We start from the raw sequence: 27,829 nt of genomic DNA, 5'->3' as shown, positions 1-27,829 counted from the left end.
AGATTTTTCCATGAGGAGAAACACAACCAAAGTAACATAGCTCCTTAATGTTTTTAATATTTATATCAAGTAATTATATCAGACCAAAAAATCATGTTTACTGGAAAAACTAACAGTAGTTTCAGTCAAACTATCAATAAAACTACTTGCATTTTCTAAACATGAAAAAGATATCTACTGGATTTACATTGGTTAGAGTCAATAGAGGTACATTTTTTACAAGCATTTTATTCTGTGCCAAACTGTCATTGACTTTAGCACCTTAATGAAGCAATCATCGGAAGACGAACAAACAAACTTCTAAAGGGAAAACGCCATTGTATGGGGATGCAGCTTTAGTGCAGTTGTTTTGCAACATAAGAATAAGCATACATACAAGTGTCTGTGTGTATAGTATTGAACAATATCATATTGTATATCCAATCAAATTATGAACTTTCTCTCTCCATTGCACATTCAATAACATGAAAAACTGCTATTCAAACTTGATATCATTGTGATGGCAAGCATCATAAAGAGCCCTACTTCGAAACAATATTTGCAAAGTTCAAGGTCCTTAACTTTTTCAAAAATAGGTCAAGAAAACCCAAACTCAAACCTGAACTGTATCCTATTGATATAAGTTCGTTCATGTATGAATTTTCTATTCAACAGTTGCAGGAATACTGTACATCTCATTTTATTTGCGTTAACATCATTTATGCATAATGTTCTGAACACACTCTTAAGCAATAGATAATGATTAGCGAAAGTTATGTTTCGAAAATAAATAAATCATTGTATCCTTGTGAAAATAAGGTCTCGTGACTCGTGAAGTGAAAGAGTAGCCAAAAAAAATGTCAGGAAAACTGTCAATGCACGATAGTAAAGGCTGATCACTATAGACGGGGCCCTTATTAAAACTACTTGCTACATATACATGTATACAATTCAAATTATTTCAAACTCCATTAAAGCAACTAACACACCTATAACCATAGAGAGGAATGAACAGGTCATGTATAAAATCTTAAAGGCATAGTTTATAGCTGAGGGAGAGAGAGAGATTTGCCAGCTGAATTCATACGACTGTGATTAATTGCACATCTATTGCAAGAGGAATAATACAAGTTACCATGTAATAATATTTGCACCTTCTTAACATGTTGACATCTATATAATTGTATAGTCATGCAAATGGCAGGAGTTAGCCTGGTCAGTATGAATAAATATTTAAAATTATAAACTGTTGCATGTATCATTACATGTACCAAGCATAAACATACATTTTAACTTAGAATGGAATGAGATTACATGTATAACTGACTCGCTTCACAAAAGCGTAAATAATATATCTTTTTTTTTCAAATTTAAAAAAAACAACAAAAAAACATGCACAATATAGATCACATATCAATATGGAATGTATAGATACAAAATAAAAAGCTTTTTCAACAAAAAACCTTTGTTTTCAGAAAAATGTCTACCCTGTAACAAACAGATCTGTACATGTACATGACATCATGTTGTCAATAAATTACAAATGATGAATTACTATCAGCAATATTTACAATATTGTACCTACAGGGGTATTAAAACTGGATTTCTAAGATCTGTAGGGACTTGTTGTGGAGAATCTATGGTAAAAACAAATCATCACCAGTCATATCCTATCAAGCATGCACAAACCATTTCTACATGCTACAACAAAACCAACAAAGTGAGTAATTACATGATTCTGATCAACAAAGCCTTTGGATAATAAGCAAAGAATAAACTCTTGAAAACTCAACTTTTGGGAGAAAACATGAGAGGAAATCAATCTGCATATTATTGTTGGCAATGCAATAATAAAATATCAGACACAGTATGTGACTGTCCAAAAATATACATATATATAAAGGCATGTCCGTGTGATAGAAAACAAAACCTTAAAACATCAATTATTTCCTTCTGTTTCATTAACATGAAAATCATTTTATAGTCCGTCTGCTGACATGCACAGAAAAAAATACTATAAAGTGAAAATACTCATTAAGGAATAAATGTCTAGTTTAGGTATATCATGGGGGCAGAAGAGCAATGGAAGAATGGGGTTCCTTATAGACAAGACATTGGTGAATATGACTTTAGGGCACATGGAGCTCCATAGAAGAATTTACAAATATTAAAGGTTATTCAATATTCCTTATGGTTATCCCTGCCAAGGAAAGTAATGGAAGTTATGTATCCAAAAATGTTTATTTGTTGCCTACCTATTTTAAAAATATATGTATCTAAAATCATTTACCATATGTTTTGTCACCTACCCTTTATACTTGGCCAATAAGTACAATATTCACTGAGCCCCACTACAGAGGGAAATATTGTACTTCTCAGGATAAAGCATCACATTGACCTCAATACTGTCAATAATTGTATAACATAAATACTGAATTAGTCTAGATTGTATGCAGCATGGGGTGTTTTCTGCATAATTATCATTTTTGATGTGAAATATGTCCCATATTCCGTTGTTTTTATATCCCCATTGGCAATAAAAAAAGGATCATCCAAAATAATTGAAAGGCCATAACTGATTTAATAATTGATGGAATCAATGCTATATATTCATTTTTGAAGGGGAATTAGCTGTCAGAGTCATGTTTGCCAATTGTTACCAAAATGACTAAAATAGCTTTACAGTACATAAAAATTACCAATAACATATCAAAATTTATATATCTTGCAATGTTTTTGTTGTTATAATTTGACATTATAATTTCTATTGTTCCTCCAAAATGTCACCTGATGTGTCTCCATCACCACATGACACTTTTTCTACCCCAATTTTTGCTTTGAATAATGAAGATATTGTTTTTGTGAATGATGAGTTTGCCTACATACTATTGAACAGGACTGATCATCAAAAACAAAATTGATGGTTGGAATAGAGAAGCTTTTTGAGATAGACATTTGATTATCTGTGAGAATCGGAGACATCACAAAATCTAGACAAAAATTCCTTAAAGAATATTAATCAATTTCAATGAAAAATTGGGGACAAATATTCAGCTAAATATGCAGAGCAGATCCAGCAAAAATACTAGTACATTTTTTTTTTTGACGCTGGCTTTGATAGCAAATTCATCACTTAAAGTTTGCAATATTCCATGTTATCATCTGCATTTTTATAGTTTTCACTTAATCATTAAAAAGAATTCAAAAATTATTTTGTGATAAACAAGAAAGTACATGTGATTGCATGAATCAACAATAAAATGTTTGAACCTTTTTTTACAGAACATTCATTATCTTCCTTTTTTCTCTACAGCACCACATCCTTAATTTACTGAATTGCACAATACCCTGTGTAGTAATTACAACAAGTACATCGTTCATTGACTGGCCTTGGAGGAATGAGGTCAAGGTCTTCATCATCAGGTTCAAGGTCAAGGTTATAGCCATCCTTAATTAACTGTTGTGTTATCTCCTTTTGAGCAGCTTTTGATATCACAGGTAATTCAAACTCATCATCACTGAAAAAATATTTACTGGGTACATAAAGCATCCAAATATATAAGAATGTATTTTTTCTTTTTATGGCATGGACTACATTTTAACAGAAAAGAAATGTATATACTGGTAGATAAAAGAAATGTATAAATAGTTAAAAGAAATGTATATAAAATAGAGGTATCAAAATGAATAAATGAAGTATCCAGTTACTCCGTTCTCTCTGATTAAGTATTGCTTTGTTTACTGAATTGGATTTAAAACTGTTTTAATATTTTGAACTCGAAACTTTCAAATTGACTTTATTTAGTTGAAAAATGCAATTTAAATAGAAAGTAATCTGACTAAAATGTAAAACCTCAGTTGGTCTGAACTTAACAATCTACAGATCAGCAGCTGATACGTTATCCGACTGAGCTACCCAGCTAGGCGATTAGATTTAAAAGGGAGATATAAATATTTATATCTTCATTCATGTACTTAAAAGGAAGTCAGCCATTATGACAATGTACATATGTAGTATATAGGGCTGGGACGATTCAGGGTTAGCTCGATTCGGTTCGGTTTCGATTCAGAACAGCACGGTTCGGTTATTTTCGATTCGGTTCATGTTAGGTCCAATTTATCTAATGACACCACAAAAATTAACAATTTTAATGAGTAGCATATTTGATTTGATTTTATTCAAGTTATATAACTATATGTCGTCATTTGTAAACATCATATCTATTCATAACGACATTTTATAACTTTGATAGAAAAAAGAAAACACTGACAGTCTATCAAAATTTGTTATATCAATGTGCTACATAAGTTTTGGATTATTAAACAAATCTATAGTGAATCTAAAATGTATATGATATTGCTTTCATTGATATGCAAAAATTCAATAATTCTATCAATTGAGAGTCTTTGAAAATCTCTCCTTTATTGATTTACTTCTCTCATATTAACTGTCAAATCTGTTTCATTACCTACGATGTTGATTTCATTCCACCACTGACAAAAATGCTTTATGTCATGTAAAGATAAACTGCAATGATCTTACGGACCATATTCTGTTGGTATATGAGTGGTGAAAATGCTAACTCTCAACACAGTAGTGATTTAAATCTCTGTTGCATAAAAATCCACATGTTTTCAACATCACTCGGACGCCATATTTGTTGTTTTGGTGTAAGTAAAATCTAAACCGAACCGAACCGAAATCCGGAATTTGTAATCGGTGCATCGAATCGAATGGTATGAATCGCGGTGCACAGAAATTTTCGGTGCACCGCACAGCCCTAGTAGTATACCTCTTTAAACTTTTTTTATATCTATATTATTAGAAGACATGAGATTGTATTTATTTAATGTAATGTTTGATTTCGTGTTGCTTACTGTAGACAAATCAAGTTTATGTGAATAAATATTGTAAGTAAATTTTAAGTGCAAAAAGGTGATGTTTAATACACTAACAACAAGCACCAAGACCCCAATTTTTCTTTTTAAATGCATAACTCCCTTTCAATGTAGAAATCAAAATTATACTTTCAATTTTTTTTTTTTTTTTTACAATACTACAAAATTCGGATCTGCAAACTTCTTTAACATATGATACCATATTTGAATATTTTTTTCTTGAGTATATATCTTGGTATTCAATAATCACATGGTCTGATGAGTAAGTCAGACCACTATTTACATGCACACTATCACATACATAAGGTCTGGCTTTAGTCAGATTGGATAATGTTGACAACCCTAGTGTAAAAATTTGTTTACGCCGTCTACTCTGCATATATTGAAATTCAGAGGATGATCGACCTGAATTGTTCATTATGTCCAAAGTTCATATAACCAATGTTGAAGTATATCAATAATGTTACTGGAGATTTAGTTTTACTACAATATAAAAGATAGTTCAAAGTTCTATATAAGCAACTTCAATATAAGTGGAGTAGACTGTAGTTCAGAGAGCTAACATGGATACAGTGTTAAGACATTATTAATGTCTGATACATGCAAGACCAGCTAAACACAAACCTGTCATCCGTCATAATTGTAACAAGAGGTTGGGTATCATTATTCATTGGTTTAATGTCATTTTTCTGTGGAATAGTTAACCTGTAAATACATAGTAAACTTGTAAAAGTGCCTCTCAATAACAAAGAGGCCCATGGGCCACATTGCTCACTTGAGTCACATTGGCCCTTGTTTGGCTGTTCTATATTTTAAAAATTTCCCATGAAAAATTTTAACCCAATATTGTGACCCCAACCTAGCCCCAAAGGGTCACAATATAACCATGATACAAGGTCAAAAGGTCAATGATTGTGGTATAAAATGTGAAGCCTTTGCCATAAGGGATCTACATATACTTTACAAGATATTATGGCCTATGTTAGATTTTCTTAGAAGTAGGTCAAACTCCAAGGTCAATGTCAGAAGGTTAAAACTTTGGTACCAAAACAAAAGTCTTGTCACAAAAAATGCACATATGAAATATGAGAGTCATGTCAATCGTCCATTAAAAGTTGTGAGCAAGGATAAACTGACAGACAGACAGATCAAAACCATTATGCCCCCCCCCCCCCCCCCCCCCCCCCCCAACTTTAGTATCAGAGGCATAAACAAGAGTACCGCCAACGGTACATAATATGCCCATGAAAAGTTAATATAGGGTGTTTTTCTTACAACATGATTTGTAGAACTTGGCTTCAAGTAGTATCAGCAATCATCAGAGTGTGACATACTTTCTTTGCATCGTAAAAACAGACAAATCATGTACTCTATATGTAATATTTTCACTTGGCATAAGATGTATGTGTACCAAGTTTGATGGTCCTTGCTCCAAAGAATTGGTCTGCATACTGCTACTACAACCTTGACCTTTGACCTTAAGAAACAATAGGCATCCTCCACTTGGCATAAAGTGTATTTGTATAAAGAACTAGAGCCACGAATAGCCAAAAATGGCCCTTAGTCAGAACATGATATTATTCTCGGGGACAGAAGCCAATAATATCTTTTTTTCAAATATGTGATCCTTTTTCCGATATCTTTTCATTTTGTTTAGTTATTGACGTTCAAAGTACCCATTGTTTTGGCCAGATTGTTATTGACGTTGCAATTTTGCAATGTAAGGTCACAATTTTACAACGTTTCAAGTACATTTACGTGAAAGTTCTCTAGGTATAAGAGTGAAACAAATTAAACACTATTCAGTGCAATTTAATTATAATATTGTAAATATTTAAATCTGTCTATGTTAATTCTATATTAAAACACACATCTATATAGTATACTCTTACATCTCTTTCTCCTCTCTCTGTTTGTCTCCTTCCCTCTCTTTATATTTTTAAAATTTTTATATATGCAACCATTCAACAGTTTTAAAGTAATATTAATTCAGTACCTCTTTACTTAGCTTTGTTATTTAAGTATGACATAAAGATAAACCCAATTCCAATATTTTAACTGTATAACCATTTATTGCACATACCGATAAAAAATTTTAGGGGGGGGGGGGGCATCTTAAAATGTACACGAAAACACGGTGGATCCAACCGTTGACTTACGAATAAGATCTATTGACCTATGTATGTGCATTTCAATATTACATTTAGTTTATGTTGCATATTGATCACTTCTTTTAACAATCTTTTATAAGTTTGCGGGTTTTTATTTTTATTATTTGTTTGGGGGGTGTTATTATCCCGCATGTACATGTACACACACCGAAAACAGTAATAGCCTGGCTTTGGACAGCGGTGTTATTTCAGACGCACTTTGCTACAAGTACAACTTTGGACAGTGAGTAAACATTTTAATCCTATGTTTCACACTTTTATTTGTGTTTTGCTATATAGGGAGTTACGTTTATGATGAGTGTGGGGGGAGGGGGGATAGGGAAACTGTTACAAAAGTAGCCGTACATGTACAGAATAACACATGAACATTTAGTTTAGCCATATGGATATAATTTATTTTACATTAAGCTAAGAAAATGTTCACATGAACTAATCATCAGGTAAAATATGTTCCATTTATTTAATTTCATTAGTTTCCTATCCGGCTCATTTATTACAATAATATCTAGACCTGTGTGTATTTCAAAATGCCTTAATTATTATCATTAACTCCATAACATCTATGAAATGAATTCATTAATTAAAAAGTCTTATTCTGATACTGCTACATATAATAGAACCAAACTCCCTCCTCGCATATATTTGGTTAGTGTGCAAACAAAATTAAGCGGATGTTATTTTCACATAAATAGAAACAAGAATTTTATCAACCAAGGGGTTAACTCTATGGTGAATTAACACATCTGTAGTTTGGCATCCACCATAAAATTTGCTTATTTTAACACTTTCACATTTCTTCCTGTCATTAGGTTTAGTTCTTATCTTACATAAAATGCATGAGGGAAACCTTTCTCCGTTATCAGACACTTCCTCCATGTTAAAAACACTCAAACTAAATTAAGCAGGACAGTGGTTTAATAATGTGTTCAGTTCTTCCTTCTATAATGCTTAGTAATATTTTACTTAATTATGTAGGATAATATATTTAAACAAGAGGCCCAAGGGCCTAGAATCGCTCTTCTGATAAATTGTACAACCCCACCATTTCTATTCTTAGCCTCTTAGTATTCTAAATCTTTAGTTAAATCCTAAGAATTCAAAAAAGTAGGTCAATGTGACCTACTTTTTGGTTTACACATTTTGAGAACCCAAGAAATATCAACTGACAAAGTTTGATGATTTTAAGCCAATTAGTATCTGAATATTGAAATATAGCTGTCAAATTCCAATCGTAGGTCATGGTGACCTACTTTTTGGTCAGCGAACTCCGAACATGCAAGACCCATCAACTGACGAAGTTTGATGACTGTAGGTCAAATAGTATCTGAATTATATAAATATAGCCGTCCAATTCCAAAAGTAGGTCAAAGTGACCTACTTTTTGGTCAATACCCTTTGAACATGCAAGACGCATCAACTGACAAAGTTTGATGATTGTAGGTCAATTAGTGACTGAAATATATAAATATAACTGTCAAATACCAAAAGTAGGTCACAGTGACCTACTTTTTGGTCGATACACTCAGAAGACTCAAGATGCATCAACTGACAAAGTTTGATGATTGTAGGTCAAATAGTGTCTGAAATATAGTAATTTAGCTGTCAAATACCAATAGTAGGTCACGGTGACCTACTTTTTGGTCGACACAAACCGAAGACTGAAGACGCATCAACTGACAAAGTTTGATGATCCTAAGTTTTACAGTGCCCAAAATATGCATCTAAAATTGAAAATGTGAAATTTGAATATCTGCAAAATTCAAAAAGTAGGTCACTGTGACCTACTTTTTTTATAAATATGTTTCAAAGCCTCAAGATGCATCAACTTACAAGATTTGATGATTCTAAACCTCTCGGTATTTGAAATAACAACTTAAAATATATCTATAAATGATAAGCCATAAAATTCAGAAAGTAGGTCACGGTGACCTATTTTTCAGTTGACGCATTTCAAGGTCCCATGATCCACCAACTGACAAGTTTTGATGATCATAGGCTTCAAAGTGTCCAAGATATGCATCAAAATTAATTTTAAAATAAATACCTGCAAAATTCAAAAAGTAGGTCACCGTGACCTACTTTTGAAACAACTTGACACAAGGTTCTAAGATGCATCAACTGTGAAAATTTGATGATCCTAGTCCTTATAATGACTAAAATATTTAAGATTTAAGGAATTTAAAAAATTTATAAATTTAGGTCAACTTTGAAGTGACCTTGAGACCACGCCCTTTGCCCCAGGGTAATGCCTTGAACAATTTTTAATCTACAACATATCCTCATCCTTATGTGTAAGTTTGGTGATAATCTGCCCTGTGGTTCTTGAGAAGAAGATTTTTTAGCAACCACTACTTTTGTTTGTATTTTCCTGATTATCTCCCCTTGTTAAAGGGTCACATCCCTCTATTTAGTATGTATGAAAGCCCTTGGGCCAATGATACCCTGTAACAAATTTGAAAAAAATTGGCCAAGGGGTTCTTGAGTTATAGCCCTTTTTCTAAAAAGTTTACGCACACCGCACAAATGGCCATAGCATTAGCTCTTTGAGCCTTTGGCTCAGAAGAGCTAAAAATAAATACATCAACTTTTACTTCAGGAACGACTGTGATTCATATGTTCACCTCTATTTTAATCAGTAGTAATGATATCTTCTTTTTTCATTTTGTCTTTTTTATTTCGTTATAAGATTTGTGGTTTTGAATATTTGCTGTTGAGACTGAATTTTCAATGATAAATATAATTGAAACTAGTTCTAATTGTAACGGGGACCGTTACATATGTTCCCCAAACCTCCCCCAATTAAAAAGTGATGTCCTTGTGAATCTATAGCAAAAAATCATTTTATTTTAGCCTTTAATTACATGTAGTACGTTCAATATGGTCATTTCAGTACCAAAAAATGAAAGAAAGCGTTGTACGCGCATACACGCGCACACGTGTATGATTCCGAATTTTTGTTGATGTCGTTCAACAGGCATTTGTATCATATACCCACAGTGTGAAGTTCATAACGTTTCCATCAAATATAAGGAAGTTATAGCGATTTTAAAATCGTCCAATCAGAATTCAGCACACGTGCATGCACGTGATGAGCAGTAATTCTAACCACAGCAATTTGTAAGGAGTACCAAGACACATCTAAACCATTAATATCAATAGAATTTGATGAAAAACAAAAACGTTATCGTCTTTTAAAAATTGAAATTTTAAAAAACGTTGCACGCGCATGCGCGTGGGCATTTTTTTGTTACACCAATATATAGATACACATATTGTCTACGTATGCTGTGAATATCATCTCATTCGCTTCATAAATAAGATAGTTACAAACGTTTTAGTATTATCCAATCAAATTGAAGCACACGTGCATGCGCGTGCAAATTGGTAATTTTGACCATGCAGATCAGTTAAGGGTCTCAATATCTACCTATGATATGAATTTCAAGCCATTTCAATGAACAACAAAAAAGTTAGACTGATTCCAAAGTTAGTGTACAAATTTTGTAATGCGCGTGCACGCGCATGCGTGCTGACAAAAAAACTATTATTTTTCATATGTACAAATGATATACTATCATCCTATTTAGGTTTTATATCGCTTCCTTCAATATTCTGATTTTCCATTTTTTGTACCAAAATTGCAATGCACGTGCACGCGCGTGCATGCACGTGGAGACAAAATGACTACCACTATGCACATCTACAAACGCTATACTATCATCCTGGAAAGTTTCATATCGATCGCTTTTGTAGTTTCTGAGAACACTACCGGACAAAAAAGTACCGGAGAAAAAGAATAATAATAATAATAATAATAACTAGAAACTCATTACTAGTAATGAGTAGGTCTTCCGTTAGATCACTTCCGGTAAAGAGCTTTCTGTTCCTACGAAAACCATTTAAATATATCAGAAAATGTGCCTTAACAATGAATGAGAAATGTATTATCGAATTTTTTACTCATTTCTCGTAACTTCCGGTGATGACCGGAAGTACTTTTATGATGCGTTTTCCTATAAATGACAGCGACTCTTTACTGTCTACATTCCCTGAAAATTTCACGTCTCTATCTGAAAGAGTTCTCAACAAAAAGAAGTAGACTAAAGAAAGAAAAAGTAGTAGGTTACTACCGACCGGAAGTCAATTTTGAAAAACAAAATGATCCAAACTCTAGAAGTTGATACTTTCATTATGACATGTGAAAATCATATGAAAGACTTCAAATATACGCGAGATTTATGGTGACAAAGAGATGAAAAGTAAAAATGTATTTTATCAAGAAACCGGAAGTAGTTGTTTTGACTACCAACGGAGTCAATATTCTTTTGACACTTTCAAAGAGACTTAATAAACTAGTATAGGTTTCAATTTACAAGAAAAAGTTTGAAATTTGCGATTCTTTCAATCACTTCCGGTGACGACAGGAAGTGACGGTCGACATGTTCAACCCTCTACTGCACGACTGCAAACGGAGATTTATAATTCCTGAATAACTGATGAACCTATATTTTACCTTTTCCAAGAAAAATGCTGGACAAAATTCCTTTTGAGAAACAGAAAATCGCCCATATTTTCCGACCGGAAGTGAATTTTGTAAAAACAAAAATAGTTATAGGAAGGTCCTTTCATAAGACATTATTCCTGAAAATTTCAAGAAAATCTATCCACCAACTCTGAGAAATCACTCGAAGAAATCGGAAAATCAACATTTTTCAAATACTTCCGGTATAGACCGGAAGTGACGGAGGAAAAAATTGAATGTATGTGTACAATGGACTAATGTTAGTTGATCAACTCTACAAGTTTCAAGCGTCTATCTATATTCATTATTGAGAAACTGAAAAAACAAGGTTTGAATATGTCCACCCCATATCTCACGACCGGAAGTGAATTTTACAAAACTATTTAAATTTACACTAGACATTTATAATGTCTATAACATATGTAAAATTCAAATCATTAACTTGTTTTATGACCGAGATTTCTGGCACTGAAAAATGAGAGAATGAATAGTTTTTCTTTCATATAACCGGAAGTTGGAGATTCAACTTCCGGTGGGGTCATTAGTTTTTGAGAATTAGAACGAGACCTAATAAACCGATATAGGTTTCAATTTGAAAGAAAAAAGTTTGAAATTTATGATTTATTAATCACTTCCGGTGACGACCGGAAGTGACGGCCGACATTCTTACCCCCCTACTGCACCCCTACAAAGTGAGATCTATTAACTCTGAAATTTTGGTGACTCTATCTTTTACCGTTTCTGAGAAAAACGATTGACAACGAAAACAGCTCATAAGCCGTATTTGCCGACCGGAAGTGAATTTTACAAACATATTTGACTTTACTCTAGACATTTATAGTGACTATAATATATGTGAAACTCAACTCATTAACTAGTTTCATGACCGAGATTTATGGCACTGAAAAATGAGAGAATGAATAGTCTTTCTTTGATATAACCGGAAGTTGGAGATTCAACTTCCGGTGGGGTCAACATTTTTTGAGAATTAGAACGAGATATAGTAAACCAAAGTAGGTTTCAATTTGAAAGAAAAAAGTTTGAAATTGATGATTTATTTGATCACTTCCGGTGACGACCGGAAGTGACGGCGACAAAAAATATTACGTGCATGCACCATAGAGAAAATAGATCTATCATCCCTGAAAGTTTCATTCGATTATCTTTAGTGGTTTTCAAGTTTACCCCGGACAAAGTTTCTTTCAAAAACCGGAAAATCGGACGTATCTGACGAACGGAAGTGAATTTTGAAAAAATGAAAAAAATGCCTCGAGGTACCATCGTTCCCTATAACCTGTGAAAGTTTCAGGAAAATCCATCCAACGGTCTCGGAGACGAAAGGGAAAAAAATAATAATAATAATAATAATAATAACTAGAAACTCATTACTAGTAATAAGTAGGTCTTCCGTTAGATCACTTCCGGTAAAGAGCTTTCTGTTCCTACGAAAACCATTTTAATATATCAGAAAATGTGCCTTAACAATGAATGAGAAATGTATTATCGAATTTTTTACTCATTTCTCGTAACTTCCGGTGATGACCGGAAGTACTTTTATGATGCGTTTTCCTATAAATGACAGCGACTCTTTACTGTCTATATTCCCTGAAAATTTCACGTCTCTATCTGAAAGAGTTCTCAACAAAAAGAAGTAGACTAAAGAAAGAAAAAGTAGTAGGTTACTACCGACCGGAAGTCAATTTTGAAAAACAAAATGATCCAAACTCTAGAAGTTGATACTTTCATTATGACATGTGAAAATCATATGAAAGACTTCAAATATACGCGAGATTTATGGTGACAAAGAGATGAAAAGTAAAAATGTATTTTATCAAGAAACCGGAAGTAGTTGTTTTGACTACCAACGGAGTCAATATTCTTTTGACACTTTCAAAGAGACTTAATAAACTAGTATAGGTTTCAATTTACAAGAAAAAATTTGAAATTTGCGATTCTTTCAATCACTTCCGGTGACGACAGGAAGTGACGGTCGACATGTTCAACCCTCTACTGCACGACTGCAAACGGAGATTTATAATTCCTGAATAATTGATGAACCTATATTTTACCTTTTCCAAGAAAAATGCTGGACAAAATTCCTTTTGAGAAACAGAAAATCACCCATATTTTCCAACCGGAAGTGAATTTTGTAAAAACAAAAATAGTTATGGAAGGTCCTTTCATAAGACATTATTCCTGAAAATTTCAAGAAAATCTATCCACCATCTCTGAGAAATCACTCGAAGAAATCGGAAAATCAACATTTTTCAAATACTTCCGGTATAGACCGGAAGTGACGGAGGAAAAAATTGAATGTATGTGTACAATGGACTAATGTTAGTTGATCAACTCTACAAGTTTCAAGCGTCTATCTATATTCATTATTGAGAAACTGAAAAAACAAGGTTTGAATATGTCCACCCCATATCTCACGACCGGAAGTGAATTTTACAAAAATATTTAAATATATAATCTAGACAATTATAGTGTCTATAACATACCTAAAATTCAAATCATGAACTTGTTTTATGACCGAGATTTATGGCACTGAAAAATGAGATAATGAATAGTCTTTATTTGATATAACCGGAAGTTGAAGATTCAACTTCCGGTGGGGTCAACATTTTTTGAGAATTAGAACGAGATATAGTAAACCGAAATAGGTTTCAATTTGAAAGAAAAAAGTTTGAAATTCATGATTCCTTTAATCACTTCCGGTGACGACCGGAAGTGACGGCCGACATTCTTAACCCCCTACTGCACGCCTACGAAGTGAGATCTATTAACTCTGAAAATTTGGTGACTTTATCTTTTACCGTTTCTGAGAAAAACGCTGGACAAGATATCTTGTAAAAAGACGAAAATTGGACATATCTTGCGACCGGAAGTGAATTTTGAAAAAATGAAAAAAATGCCTCGAGGTACCATCGTTGTCTATAACCTGTGAAAGTTTCAGGAAAATCCATCCAACGGTCTAGGAGACGAAAGGGAAAAAAAAAATAATAATAATAATAATAATAAACAGTAGAATCACTAGAAGGTCTTCCGTTAGAAACGGAAGACCTTAATAAACAGTAGAATCACTAGAAGGTCTTCCGTTGGTAACGGAAGACCTTAATAATAAGAAACAGAGTAAAAACAATATGTTCCCAAACTTTGTTTGGGGAACATAACAATGAAAAATACACTATTTTCGTTAACATTCTTTTTACATTATTTTTTTTTTCATTTTCGAATTATTCATTATTATTATCCCTTTTTATTAACTGCCTTGTCTTTTTGCTAATTAGATCAAATGTAATTCTGTTTGTCAATGAATTTCATTTAAAAGCAAAACAAGATCCATATTGCTAGATATATTTTTCGTATTCATATTTGTATGTATTTCTATATATTGATTTCTGACGGATGAAATATGCAATAGACCGGAATGGCTGTGTGTCGAAATATAACGGTACCCGATGACGTATGTCCAAATCGGTAGACACGTAAACAACCGAACGAATGTTGTAGATCTTTTGCTCAGAGACTTGTAGCCTACAGCCTATCCTTTGTATTGTTATGTGGACGCCTAATTTTTGTCTGGTACCCATATATTGTACTATAATTTAGAAATCATTAAACAATACGGGATAGGCCAATATATCTTCGCATCTAAGTAGCTTATCGAGTTAGGCACCCCTAGGCCCTCCAAGTCTTTTTATGTACTGCGACTGCAATTTCAACATGCTCATCAGTGCCAAGAAAACTGAATGCACGGAGATGAAACATGTGAAGCCAGATACTTATTAAATTCAATGGCCTTCAGATAATTAAAATATATATAGTGTGATAACGTAAAAAGAAAATGTGTGGAAGTAAAGGCGCGGCGCAGACGATGGGTGGATCTCGATTGTATCTGGAGTGAATTGGAGGACTTAGCTTCGTAATTGTTTGATCAAATAACTAAAACTGTTAACTAGTGCAAGGTTTTTGTAACTATCCCTAACATGGTTACATATATATTCAAGTTCATAAATTGAGCATATAATATATTTGAAATTTTGGGGGCAAAATCAATTGATGTACGTAGCCCGATTCCGACGATGGCGCGGATCCCGTTTTATTTCAATAATATTTAATGAAATAGTCATATTTTATTAACTTTGAATAATTACTGGTTTTGTAAAAAGACAATGGAACAATCCCCAACTATGATATTTAAATATTACGATTTGTATTAAACCTATAGAATGGAAAAGTATTCGGATTTCGTGCATGGAATGTGAAATTCCGGTTATTTGCAGAACATAAGAAGTAAAAATTCACTTATCCCCAGGCCTCGATCCAAAAAAACTCTTAACTTCTATGCAGTATGTAATATACTAATTTACAATTCATTAATATTTATTGGATCGAGGCCTGGGGGTTATACAAATTTTTGGTGCATATTGTTGGATATTATCAACTTTTACAAATATAACACAACTGTTATGGGTTCTGCAAGTTAAAATTTCTATATGTGTGAATTTTCGCGGAAAAAACACACTGGATTTATAAAGAAGAAGGTATAAGCTATTTCATACCATGATGAAATTTTGGAATGAAGATACTTTATTTTACTCAAAATCACAGGGCCATATTTGGGTATTCGTGGCTCTTGTTCTTTGACGGTCCTAGCCCCAACAGTTCGGTCTGTATACTGCCTACAAGGTTTTCCTACTAAGTGATACTGTGACCTTGGCCTTTGAACTTGAAAAATCATAGGCATCTTCCTCTCATCACGGTGATTAAATGTACCAAGTTGCAACATACTGGAGCTTACTGTTTGGTTTGTATCCTGCTTACAAGTTTTCCAACTAAGTGACACTGTGACCTTGACCTTTAAACTCTAACTTTCAAAAGCAATAGGCATCGTCCTCTCATCATGGGGATCAAATGTACCAAGTTGCAATATCCTGGAGCTTACAGTTCGGTTTGTATCCTGCCTACAAGGTTTTCCTACTATGTAATACTACAGTGATATTTCTACATTTTTCACAGAGGTCCTGTGGCTTTTGAATTGGGAAAAATTGTCGACATTTCATTCAAATTGGGAAAAATCAATTTTATCATAAATAAGTTTCAAAATCATATCAAACATTAAATAATCTTTATTTTACACATCTAATTTTCTTTAACCTTCTAAAATTTTCATCTATTCTATCCAAATCATCATTCCCATAACTCTTTGTATATAATTCACATCAATGTTTATTTATTTCAAATACGTTTTCCTTGCATAATTTTATTATTGGGAAAAATGCACGCTACATTGGGGGAAAAAATGGCAATTTTTACGAGGGGAAAGGGCTGAAATTTGGACCCAAAATGGGCCTTTAAAAAACCCTGTACTACAACCTTGACCTTTGACTTCTGACCTTGAAAAACAATGGGCACACATATGGCCACTACCCTTTCCTACTAGGTTTTCCTACTAAGTGATACTACAGCCTTGACCTTTGATCTTGAAAAACAACGGGCATCTTTCTCTCATCATGGTGATCAAATGTACCAAGTTGTAAAATCCTGAAGCTTACGGTTCGGTCTGTATCCTGCCCACAAGGTACAGACAGACAGACGGATGGACGACGCCATACCATAATGTGTCCTGTCTTTCAAACGGGCATATAAAATGAAAATATGAAAAGTTTACAATGACAATGACAGACAACGGACAACTTTTGATCAGAACATTCGGACTCTAGTGAACTAAAAAGATTTACTTTACCTATATTTCCCTGTCAATGTTCTTCAATGACCAAACAAAAGGCCCACAGGCCTTATCAGTCACCTGAGTATTAGTTAAAGGTGTCACTAGCCCCAAGGACTATGAAATATAAAATAATTTTACTGTTCTGCATATCTAAGTTACATATAAATATTCAGCAGCAGTATAAACAAAGTGTGTTCTTTAAATACAAATGCCCCCAAAAGTGCCCATACCGATGAATTTTTATTTTTACATAATGTGCCCATGACTATTTTTGACCCAACAAAGAGTCAGAACCCTTACCCCAGGGATCCTGAAATTCTAAATTTTGGTAGAGTCCTTTACACTCTTGCTAAATGTGCCTTCAGAAAGAACACAATGTTTGAATCAAATCTGTTCATTGGTTTTTAAAATATACACTGGAAACTGACAACACCCCCTCAAAATGGAAGAAAAATATCCATAGTTTCCTTGAATATTAAAATATCTTAATAAAAATAGCAGGTGCATAACTTCATTATTCATTTAAGATATACATAAAGTTTTAATGAAATCTGTTCATTGGTGTTAAAGATATCCTCTGAACAAATGATGTCTATGGACGGACAGAGAGATTGACAAGGCGATTCCAGATTACCCTCCCCCCCCCACCCCAACAAACTTCTTTTGCAGGGGGTATAAATCCCTACACTGGGGGGTCATGAAAAACAATATTTTGGTAGAGGGTTTTGTACATTTCCTAACCATGCACTCAGTTGTGCAGGAGAAGAGAAGACTTTTTAAAACCATGTACACTTTGGCCCTACCCTGGAGGAAGAACCCCTGCCATGAGGGTAATGAAAAATATCATTTAGATATAGGGTTTCATGCTCTCAGTGTTTTGAAATTAACCAGTCCAAAGGATTTGACTGGTAAACATTTCCTCAGACCAGTAAAGTTTATGGTACATTTCATTATGCAGACTGATAAAAATCTTGAAATGTCTGATACCACAGAAATAGATTTCAAGAACGCCTACGGTGACTATGAATTTAGTTTTCCTTCAAAACTGAAGGAGTAAAGAAGATTTTCTAAGATTATGTACATTTTCACTATATGACCATTTTGGCTCTGCCTGGGGGGGGGGGGGGGGGGGGGGGGGGGGGGGGGGGGGGGGGGGGGGGGGGGTGGGGGGGGGGGGGGGGGGGGTGTTCATGAAAAAACACACTTTTTGTAGAAAGCATAATGCTGTTCCTCACCATGAATTCAATTTTCCTTTCAGATATGCAAGGTAGAGAAGATTTTTTTGAAAAATTAGGTATTTTAAGGAGTTTTCCCTTGCCCCTGGAGTCCAAGGAATACAATAATTATGAAAATCACAATTTCCCTGTCATAATGCTTTATATCGAATCTGAATACAATTGGCCTTGTAGTATTCAAGACTGAGTGACTCAGGTGACAAAAAAATGGCATTTCATACCAATAAATAAATTTTTTTTTAAGATAGCATCACTATCATATCTTTTTTTTCCACAATTTTCGGATTTTATACTTCATGTAATACTGGAGTTCCTATCACAAGAAATAGGTCACAAAAAGACCTGTGTTTTTACAGGTAACTTTCATACCTATTTCTGGAGAGTATTGACCTCTTTCATACCTATTTCTGGAGAGTATTGACCTCTTTGGTTGGGTTGTTATAGCTCGTCTGGCTGCGTTTTCCTTATGTTTATCTACAATAATCAATAGCATAAACTGTTTTCGTCTAACCTCTTACAGACACATTGTAATCTTTAGTTCATATTATCTGGGGTGAAATGATACAACACCTTTCCTATTTGATACAAATTGCAATACAATAATCTCAATTCCATTATTCTTTTATTTAATTCCATAACACAGAAAGAATATGTACTATAACTTACTATGTATACTATCAATTAAGTTCAAAATTTTAATGCTTTCATTTTCTGTACTGCTATCTGCAATTTAAACATTAACACAGAAAGAATATGTACTATAATTTATTATTATACTTTCATGTAAAATACTGGAACCTGATTGGTCGAGAAGCATTTGAAAATACATATTGTTACCCTCTGAGAACAGAAAACACGCGACCCAGGGTGATAGTATCTAGCAACGGGTAACAGTACTTGACAACGGGTGATATTATAAAAAATTATCACATGCGTCAAATTTATGCAGTTCGCCGTAGATTGCTTGACGACGTCGTTTGAGCGTTTGTAATAAACGCAAGTACCCGCATCGAAATACGAAATATCGCACGACAGTGATTGATCAAATGTCAATAGACGTAAGTTTTTCTGCTTTCCAGTTTACATAACATTCAGTATAATAAAACAAATATTGCATGTATTTGAGGGTAACATTGAAATTTTCACCCCGCGAGACGCCTCGATTGACAATGGTTTTCTCAGGGTGAAAATTTTCAATGTTACCCTCAAATACATGCAATATTTATATACTATGTATACTACATGTAGCATATTTATCAATTAAGTTCAAAATTTTAATGCTTTCACTTTCTGTACTGCTATCTGCAATTTAAACATTAACACAGAAAGATAAAGTGTGATTTGAGTTGTTATTTTAAAGAAGGATTAAAGGAATCCAAGTGTTCCCATACAGGAAATTTGTATTTTCCCCAGTACTTCGCAAATTACTAACCGTTTGTCATCCATATTGTAAACGCATTGACTGAATTTGAATTGACTAATCAGGGTCAGTACTAAATGCACTATATTTTTTTAACTGAATCAAAATTTATCTGGAATGAATCAAACATTAAATTAAAGACCCTGAATCACGATTTATCACTATTTATTGCTTCAAATCCCAACAGATTATATGATGATATAGCAAACTAATGCAAGTTTTATATATCGCTTAGTCAAGTCTTATTTTAATAGTTTTTATTTACCGAATAAAATATTAACAAAATATGCTTTAGAAACATATCTGCCCCCCCCCCCCCCTCCCCCATGTGGCAATGTTGAATTGATAGATTGTTTTACATCCCGACGAGAATTTTTCACTCATATTGAGGCAAATGTTGAAAAGATTTAACTTAAAATGCCTGAAATGATAGTGAATAAAGTGTTATCTACTAGTCAGGTACAACCACAAAACATGTACAGTGTATATGTGCTGAGCAATCTACTTAAAATCAGATCTTCTCAAATCGTTACACTGGAGAAGGATCTAAAAATAACTTTTTTTACCCATGAAAAGTCGTTTTCCCAGATTTGTTTGTCCTACGGTACCGAGGTATTTCGGTTTTACCTACGTCACGCATGAAACTTGATATCGGGCAGCGAGTTATTTTTAGATATCAACTAACTATTGGCACATAGTACTTGTCTCAATTGAAAAAAAGTAAAAATGTCCAAAATTTTGGCAAGTTTGGTCTACGAACAGTTTTTCATTACTTTTCTTGTTTTTTGTGCTTCTACATTAATTTATTTTGTTGTATTAAATTTGTTGAATTTTATCCATTTTTCCGTTAATTATCCCTGGTTTACATTTCACAAGATAACAATCTTTTTTCACAATTTTAGCTGACAGATCTTAAAACGAATTGAAATCGTTAAGTACTGCAGTATCATAGGACTCCGGCATACATAAGTATTGTTTTATTTTTGTTGGCATGTCTGCTTGCCCTGGTAAGGATCTCTTCTTGGTGTAAGCCATTTCACATAAGATATAAAACCAACATTCTGTGACTTTAATCATTCACTCATGTTACTATGAAGCAAGTTTGTTTGAAATCATAATTTTTGCGAAAATAAATCAGGGCGGACCCTTTTTTGTGGGGTGGGCGGGGATGATAATCTGTCAATTTTAATTGGCCTAACTTATCTGTAATGTACGTAACCAGCGGCATTCTTTACATAGATCCGCTTGAGTTGCAAACTGGAAATTACACGTGCGAACTAATTTACAAAACCAAACCCAGAAATTGGGTGAACAGTATGATCCACTGGGTCATAAAAAATAATCGGGTTACGGGTCGAAAAATCGGGTGTAACCTGACAAAATGGGTTAGTTGGCAACTATGGCATGTACCAAACTACATTAACAGAATTCATAAAGTAAATGTACCTATTTTCTTTTGTAAATCATAAGACTTCTTATATGTGTTTGAATGCGTCTTTGGGGTATCAAGTCCATTCGCTGAGCCATTCGGGGGACTCTGAAAACATAAAAGAAGCATTTCATATCCACCAGTAAGTACTCTCAATTACTAAAATTTGATATGAATCAAAAGTGTTGAGATTAAATTTGATAAAATCTAATTTCATCAAACAAGAGGCCCATGGACCACATCGCTTACCTGAGTCACCATGGCTCATATCTAAAGATTTTTCCTATATATTTGCATGTAAAACTTTGATCCCTATTGTGGCCCCAACCTACTCCCGGGGACTATGATTTTTACAAACTTGGCTCAGTGATTTTCCCTATATATTTGTATGTAAAATTTTGACCCCCTACTTTGGCCCCATATTACCCTGGGGACCATGATTTTTACAAACTTGAATCTGCACTATGTCAGGAAGCTTTCGTGCAAATGTAAAGTTCTTTATCCCAATGGTTCTTAAGGAGAAAAAATTTTTAATATTTTTTTTCTATTTATTAGTTATGTAAAACTTTGATCCCCTATTGTGGCCCCATCCTAGACCCAGGGGTCATGAGTTTAACAAATTTGAATCTGCACAAGGTCAGGAAACTTTCATGTTAATCTCAGCTTTTCTGGCCCAGTGGTTCTTGAGAAGAAGATTTTTAAATAACCCCACCCTATTTTTGCATTTTTGTGATTATCTCCCCTTTGAAGGGGGCATGGCCCTTCATTTGAAGAAACCTGAAAGCCCTTCACCCAAGGATGCTTTTGGCCAAGTTTGTTTATAATTGGCCCAGTGGTTCTAAAGAAGAAGTCAAAAATGTAAAAAGTTTACAGACAGACAGACAGATGGACGAACAGACGACGGACAACAGGTGATCAGAAAAGCTCACGTGGCTTTCAGCTCAGTTGAGCTAAAAACTAGGAAGAATCGTTTTAGCACATTAAAACTGATGTCTTCCATAGTTTATAAAAACATTTTTAGGGATCATCTTAAAAGTGGAAAATTAAGAGTTACGGTACGTAACAGTCACTTCTATGTATATGTGTTTCAACCACGGAACAGTGTTGTGGACATATGATAGTAAATTAAACTTATCAACATACTATTACCAAATATCAAAGGCCTATATCAAAAGACAACAAAGTTATGATCCAGACAAAAAATGCCCCCAAAATTCTATTTATTTGACCTTTATATAAAAGGTCAAGGTCATAAAAAATGGCATGCGACACACTGTCTTATCATGGGATACCCACATACCAAAGTTTTAAACTTTGAACAATATATCAGTTCATATTAAAGATTATAGAAGTACCCGGTAGTTAGTATAATAAGCACACATATTAATATACACAACAAAGTAGGTTTTCCTCCTGATAACCCCCCCCCCTCCCTTCGTAAAATACATTTATAATTGGAAAATTAAGACAGTAAATAGTACACTACATATTGCGACTAGATGCACTTCTTGAAATTAATATTTAAAATCCATATTATAATTTATTCAAGTTTGGCCTATATAATTTTATGCCTTCATTTTAATATTTTTTTTTATTCCAAGCTCCCCCCCCCCCCCCCCCACCAACACCACAAGAAAATGGCAAGGAAAAGGAATTGTTATACCATGTAGATATAAAATTATCTCATAAACAGACTCAGAGAGAAAGATAAATATTAGTGTTAATTGAGAGAATTTTGAATGCTGCAGTTTTGGCCATGACCAAATGTGAAGCTTTGGATATTTGTAAAAATCAATTTAAACTGGTGTCAGATTTGTTTTTATCTCTACAGAACTAAGTATAAACATACCTAGGAACTTGGTTATGGAAAATGCGAAGATCGGTGATATTTACGATAATATTCAGGGATCGACACCATGGCACGTCAGACCAATTCAGACTAGTAAAAGCTTGGTCTGGTCTAGTTTATTTTGTGTCATGGTAGCCCAATAGGTTTTGTCAAAATATTACGCTTAATCATAAAACCAAAGTATATATATTCGAAATTTCTAAAATAACATTAATGTTTAGAGTAAATTTGTAATCTACAGTACTTAACGTATTTTGCTGAAATTTATTTTCATTATATCACAATGTTCTACCCAGAGTTGTCTTCCTGTCGTGTTCTCTAATGTTCTACGCCCTCTGGTGGCATATTGAAAGTCATTTTCTTTATGACAGTATCGTCGGTAACCAAGTCAGTATCACTATCCTTTACCTCCTGTGGGACACAAAGCCAAAATATTCGCTCATCGGTGTTGAACTTAGTGATCTGATTGGCAAGAGATAGTGACACCAACTGTGGGTTACCAACAATGTACGACAACTGTTGTGCAGTATTTTCATTTTTTTGCGTAAACAAAACTGTGATAATATGCTTTCATTAATTATCGGCTTCCTTTCCATTCGTATAAAATGAAATTGATAAATAATATAATGATATATTACTTTTACTATTTCTACCTTTTCCTAGCAATTCCCGATGTTGATTTATTTACACAGACAATGTTGCTATTAGATGTTTGGTTATTATTAAAGAAATAAGGAAAAATAAGATGTGCAACAATCAGAATGAATACAGCATACAAGTCATTTCAATAAGACAGACCTGTTTTATACTAAAAATAATCTCAAATTTCTTTCTCAAAATACATGTGTGCATCCTGATGACAGATTAATTTTCAAAATAATTATACATTTAGTGTTAAATCTAGGATCTAGAGAGCTAGGGCACACATATCATATGTTCAAAAGGGCACTTTTTGTCACAGCAAGACAATTTTGGGGCATTTTCATTGTATCATACTATGATAGTGATAGAATACTCATTTAGCCTCTTTAAAATTTAATACCTGCTGCCTTGATTTTAAACTTTTCAATCAGCCTTGTGAAATAAAGAACAATTCTTTATATCAACAGATATTTTAAAAAAAATTATAGAGAAAAAAGAACATGGCGCAGTTAAAAAAGGGCATGGCGCAGTTAAAAAGGGCATGGTGCAGTTAAAAAGGGCATGGTGCCAGACAACAAGAGGCCCATGGGCCACATCGCTCACCTGAGTCACCTTGGCCCATATCTGAAGACTTTCCATATATATTTGCATGTAAAACCTTAGTCCCTATTATAGCCCAAACTACCCTTTGCAAACTTGAATCTACACTATGTCAGAAAGCTTTCATGTAAATGTCAACTTCTTTGGCCCAATGGTTCTTGAGAAGAAGATTTTTAAAGCTTTTTCCTATATTTGTATGTAAAACTTTGAACCCCCCCCCCCCCCCCCCCCCCCCCCCCCCCCCCCCCCCCCCCCCACTTGTGGCCCCATCCTACCCCCCGGGGGCCATGATTTGAACAAACTTGAATCTGCACTATATCAGAAAGTTTTCTTGTAAATATCAGCTTTTCTGACTCAGTGGTTATTGAGAAAAAGATTTTAACTATATATTTGTATGTAAAACTTTGATCCCCCTTGTGGCCCAATCCTACCCCCGGGGGACATGATTTGAACAAACTTGAATCTGCACTATGTCAGAAAGTTTTCATGTAAAAATCAGCTTTTCTGGCTCAGTGGTTCTTGAGAAGAAGATTTTTCCTATATATTTGTATGTAAAACTTTGATCCCCTATTGTGGCCCCATCCAACCCCCGGAGCCCATGATTTGAACAAACTTGAATCTGCATTATGTCAGGAAGCTTTCATGTAAATCTCAGCTTTTCTGGCTTAGTGGTTCTTGAGAAGAAGATTTTTAAAGTTTTTCCCTATATATTTGTATGTAAAACTTTGATCCCCCCTTGTGGCCCCATCCTACCCCTGGGGGCCATGATTTGAACAAACTTGAATCTGCACTATGTCAGAAAGTTTTCATGTAAAAATCAGCTTTTCTGGCTCAGTGGTTATTGAGAAAAAGATTTTAACTATATATTTGTATGTAAAACTTTGATCCCCCTTGTGGTCCCGGGCATCCAACCCCCAGAGCCCATGATTTGAACAAACTTGAATCTGCACTATGTCAGAAAGCTTTCATATAAATCTCAGCTTTTCTGGCTTAGTGGTTCTTGAGAAGAAGATTTTTAAAGTTTTTCCCTATATATTTGTGTGCAAAACTTTGATCCCCCCTTGGGGCCCCATCTTATCCCCGGGGGCCATGACTTGAACAAACTTGAATCTGCACTATGTCAGAAAGTTTTCATGTAAAAATCAGCTTTTCTGGCTCAATGGTTCTTGAGAAGAAGATTTTTAAAAGATTTTTCCTATATATTTGTATGCAAAACTTTGATCCCCTATTGTGGCCCCATCCAACCCCAGGGGCCCATGATTTGAACAAACTTGAATCTGCATTATGTCAGGAAGCTTTCATGTAAATCTCAGCTTTTCTGGCCCAGTGGTTCTTGAGAAGAAGATTTTTAAATGACCCCACCCTATTTTTGCATTTTTGTGAGTATCTCCCCTTTGAAAGGGACATGGCCCTTCATTTGAACAAACTTGAAAGCCCTTCACCCAAGGATGCTTTTGGCCATGTTTGGTTGAAATTGGCCCAGTGGTTCTGGAGAAGAAGTCGAAAATGTGAAAAGTTTAACAGACAGACGGACAGACGACGGACAAAAAGCGATCAGAAAAGCTCACTTGAACCTTCGGTTCAGGTGAGCTAAAAAGGGCATGGCGCAGCGCCATGCTAGTTTGCTTTAGATTTAACACTAACATCACATAGTATGTTATTTATTATAGGCTACTAAGAGATAAATACATGTAAGAGGCAGAGTCTAATGATGTTAGGGTCTAGTACAATTTTAAGTTACTTGTCCAACTGGTCTTGATCTTTTTAAAGTTAGTGTTGAGCCCTGAATATTCAGATAATTTAATTTATTTTCCATTAGAGTAACTTTTGATCTTCTCACAGGAAGTTTGATACTTAAACACGTTGGGAACACTTCCCCTATAGCGAGATCTTCTCTCTATAATGCGATTATCCTTCTTTAGCGAGAAAGAAAACATTACCATAAACAGGTGTTTTGGTGTCTTTTTTAAAAATAATGGCAAACTCCTTGCAATGCTGAATAAGTGCGACACACACTCAACATGACGCAAATTGTCTCTAAAATTGACGACACATTCAAGAAATTTCATATGAAAGTTGCTGCACAAGAGGGAAGGAGTCTGAAATCCAATGCACATCGTGAGTGTTTTTGTTTTGATTTATATATTGCAGAAGTATCAAACATTTAGCACTTTCTTTTCTTTTCACGTGAAACACGAAGAGATGTACTCCATGGGAGGTAATTTTACTTGCAGGTTGTATAGGATATTTTTACTCTCGCTAGAGAGGGATAATCGCGTTTTCGCGAGAATATCTCGGTAGGGGAAGTGTTCCCAACCTGTTAAATAATCTTCATGGATTATACCGCCAGTAATTGTTAAGAAAAATATGATCCAGACCTAGACCAAAGACTGTACTACTAGTACTACTAGATAGAATGTTCTATCGTTAAAATGATAATGTCCTACGGACCCGATTTAACGATAGAATGCATCCTATATACCTGCAATGTAGCAAAATGAAAATTGCACACAGTGCATGTTTCGGTAAAATTATGTAACACATCACTCAAATGCATTTGGAAAGTTATCTTAACGACCCACTTGGGCCGTTCTTATTTGCAAATTAGGTAAGCGTTCGTTTTTGGAAAACAGCATGCAGCAGGGTGTTCTGATGGCAGTTTCCGGTAAAATGGCAGTCAGTTCGAATCGAGAAAAGTGACATTTCAAAGTGTTGAGTTTACAATATTATTATACGATTTTTTACAGTGTTAAGGACTTACAAATTACCAATGAGGTTAGTTGTATATAAATTTAACTTTAAATGTACGCGTTTATTCTTTGATAAGTTTAAAATCGTTTTGGAGCGATTCTGCAATTTTCTGCTACATTACGGGTATATGGGAGGTATTCTAACTGTGGTGAGGGCCTGTCCCGAGACACAGTAAGATTATTCTAACTATAGTACTACTACCCAACCAGACCTTGCCCCTAAACAATATTTTAAAACTTGAAAGTATCACAGGTGTCGGCAGTTTCACAATGTAAACAACAACCACTGAGCTCCGCTCGTTATGCTCGAGAATCTCAGTCAGTCAGTGGTTGTTGTTTACATCAAAACATTCAATGTAGACTTCACTTAATCACTGACACTGCACTGTGGAAGTATTAACATAGGCCTGCAGTCTACACAAGCCATTAAAACATACGTTAAGTGAATCTGTTTGATTCGATTTGTAATCACTGTCAAATCCACTGTCTTCCATGTTTTCCATAGTTATAGAAAGTCAACAAAATGCGAAAAGTTAACCACATATTGTCAAATTCGTCATGTTGACTTCTTCTTCCTTTAGGTTGCTAATTACCGAAAA

At 34.3% G+C, this 27,829-nt stretch overlaps 1 protein-coding gene across 3 annotated transcripts; it reads right to left on the bottom strand.

The window, feature by feature from the left end:
* Positions 1-39: 39 nt before the first annotated feature.
* LOC125650460 (protein FAM219A-like) lies at positions 40-27,825 on the bottom strand. Of its 3 annotated transcripts, none has more exons than XM_056166796.1 (5): positions 27,668-27,825; positions 21,407-21,497; positions 18,942-19,014; positions 17,130-17,204; positions 40-3,497 (listed from the first exon to the last, which is right to left on the bottom strand). In XM_056166796.1, exons 1-5 carry the CDS (start codon positions 27,731-27,733, stop codon positions 3,308-3,310), a joined length of 495 nt encoding a protein of 164 aa, XP_056022771.1. In that variant the 5' UTR covers positions 27,734-27,825; the 3' UTR covers positions 40-3,307. The 3 variants fall into 3 exon arrangements, with proteins under 3 accessions (XP_056022771.1, XP_048734755.1, XP_048734756.1); XM_048878798.2 differs by lacking the exon at positions 17,130-17,204 and adding an exon at positions 5,503-5,583; XM_048878799.2 differs by lacking the exon at positions 17,130-17,204.
* Positions 27,826-27,829: the final 4 nt, after the last annotated feature.

The sequence above is a fragment of the Ostrea edulis genome, chromosome 5 (genome assembly GCF_947568905.1).
Source record: "Ostrea edulis chromosome 5, xbOstEdul1.1, whole genome shotgun sequence".
Classification (NCBI taxonomy): Eukaryota; Metazoa; Mollusca; class Bivalvia; order Ostreida; family Ostreidae; genus Ostrea; species Ostrea edulis.
The sequence above is the reverse complement of the archived record's forward strand: the minus strand, read 5'-3'. Positions and strand labels throughout refer to the sequence as shown.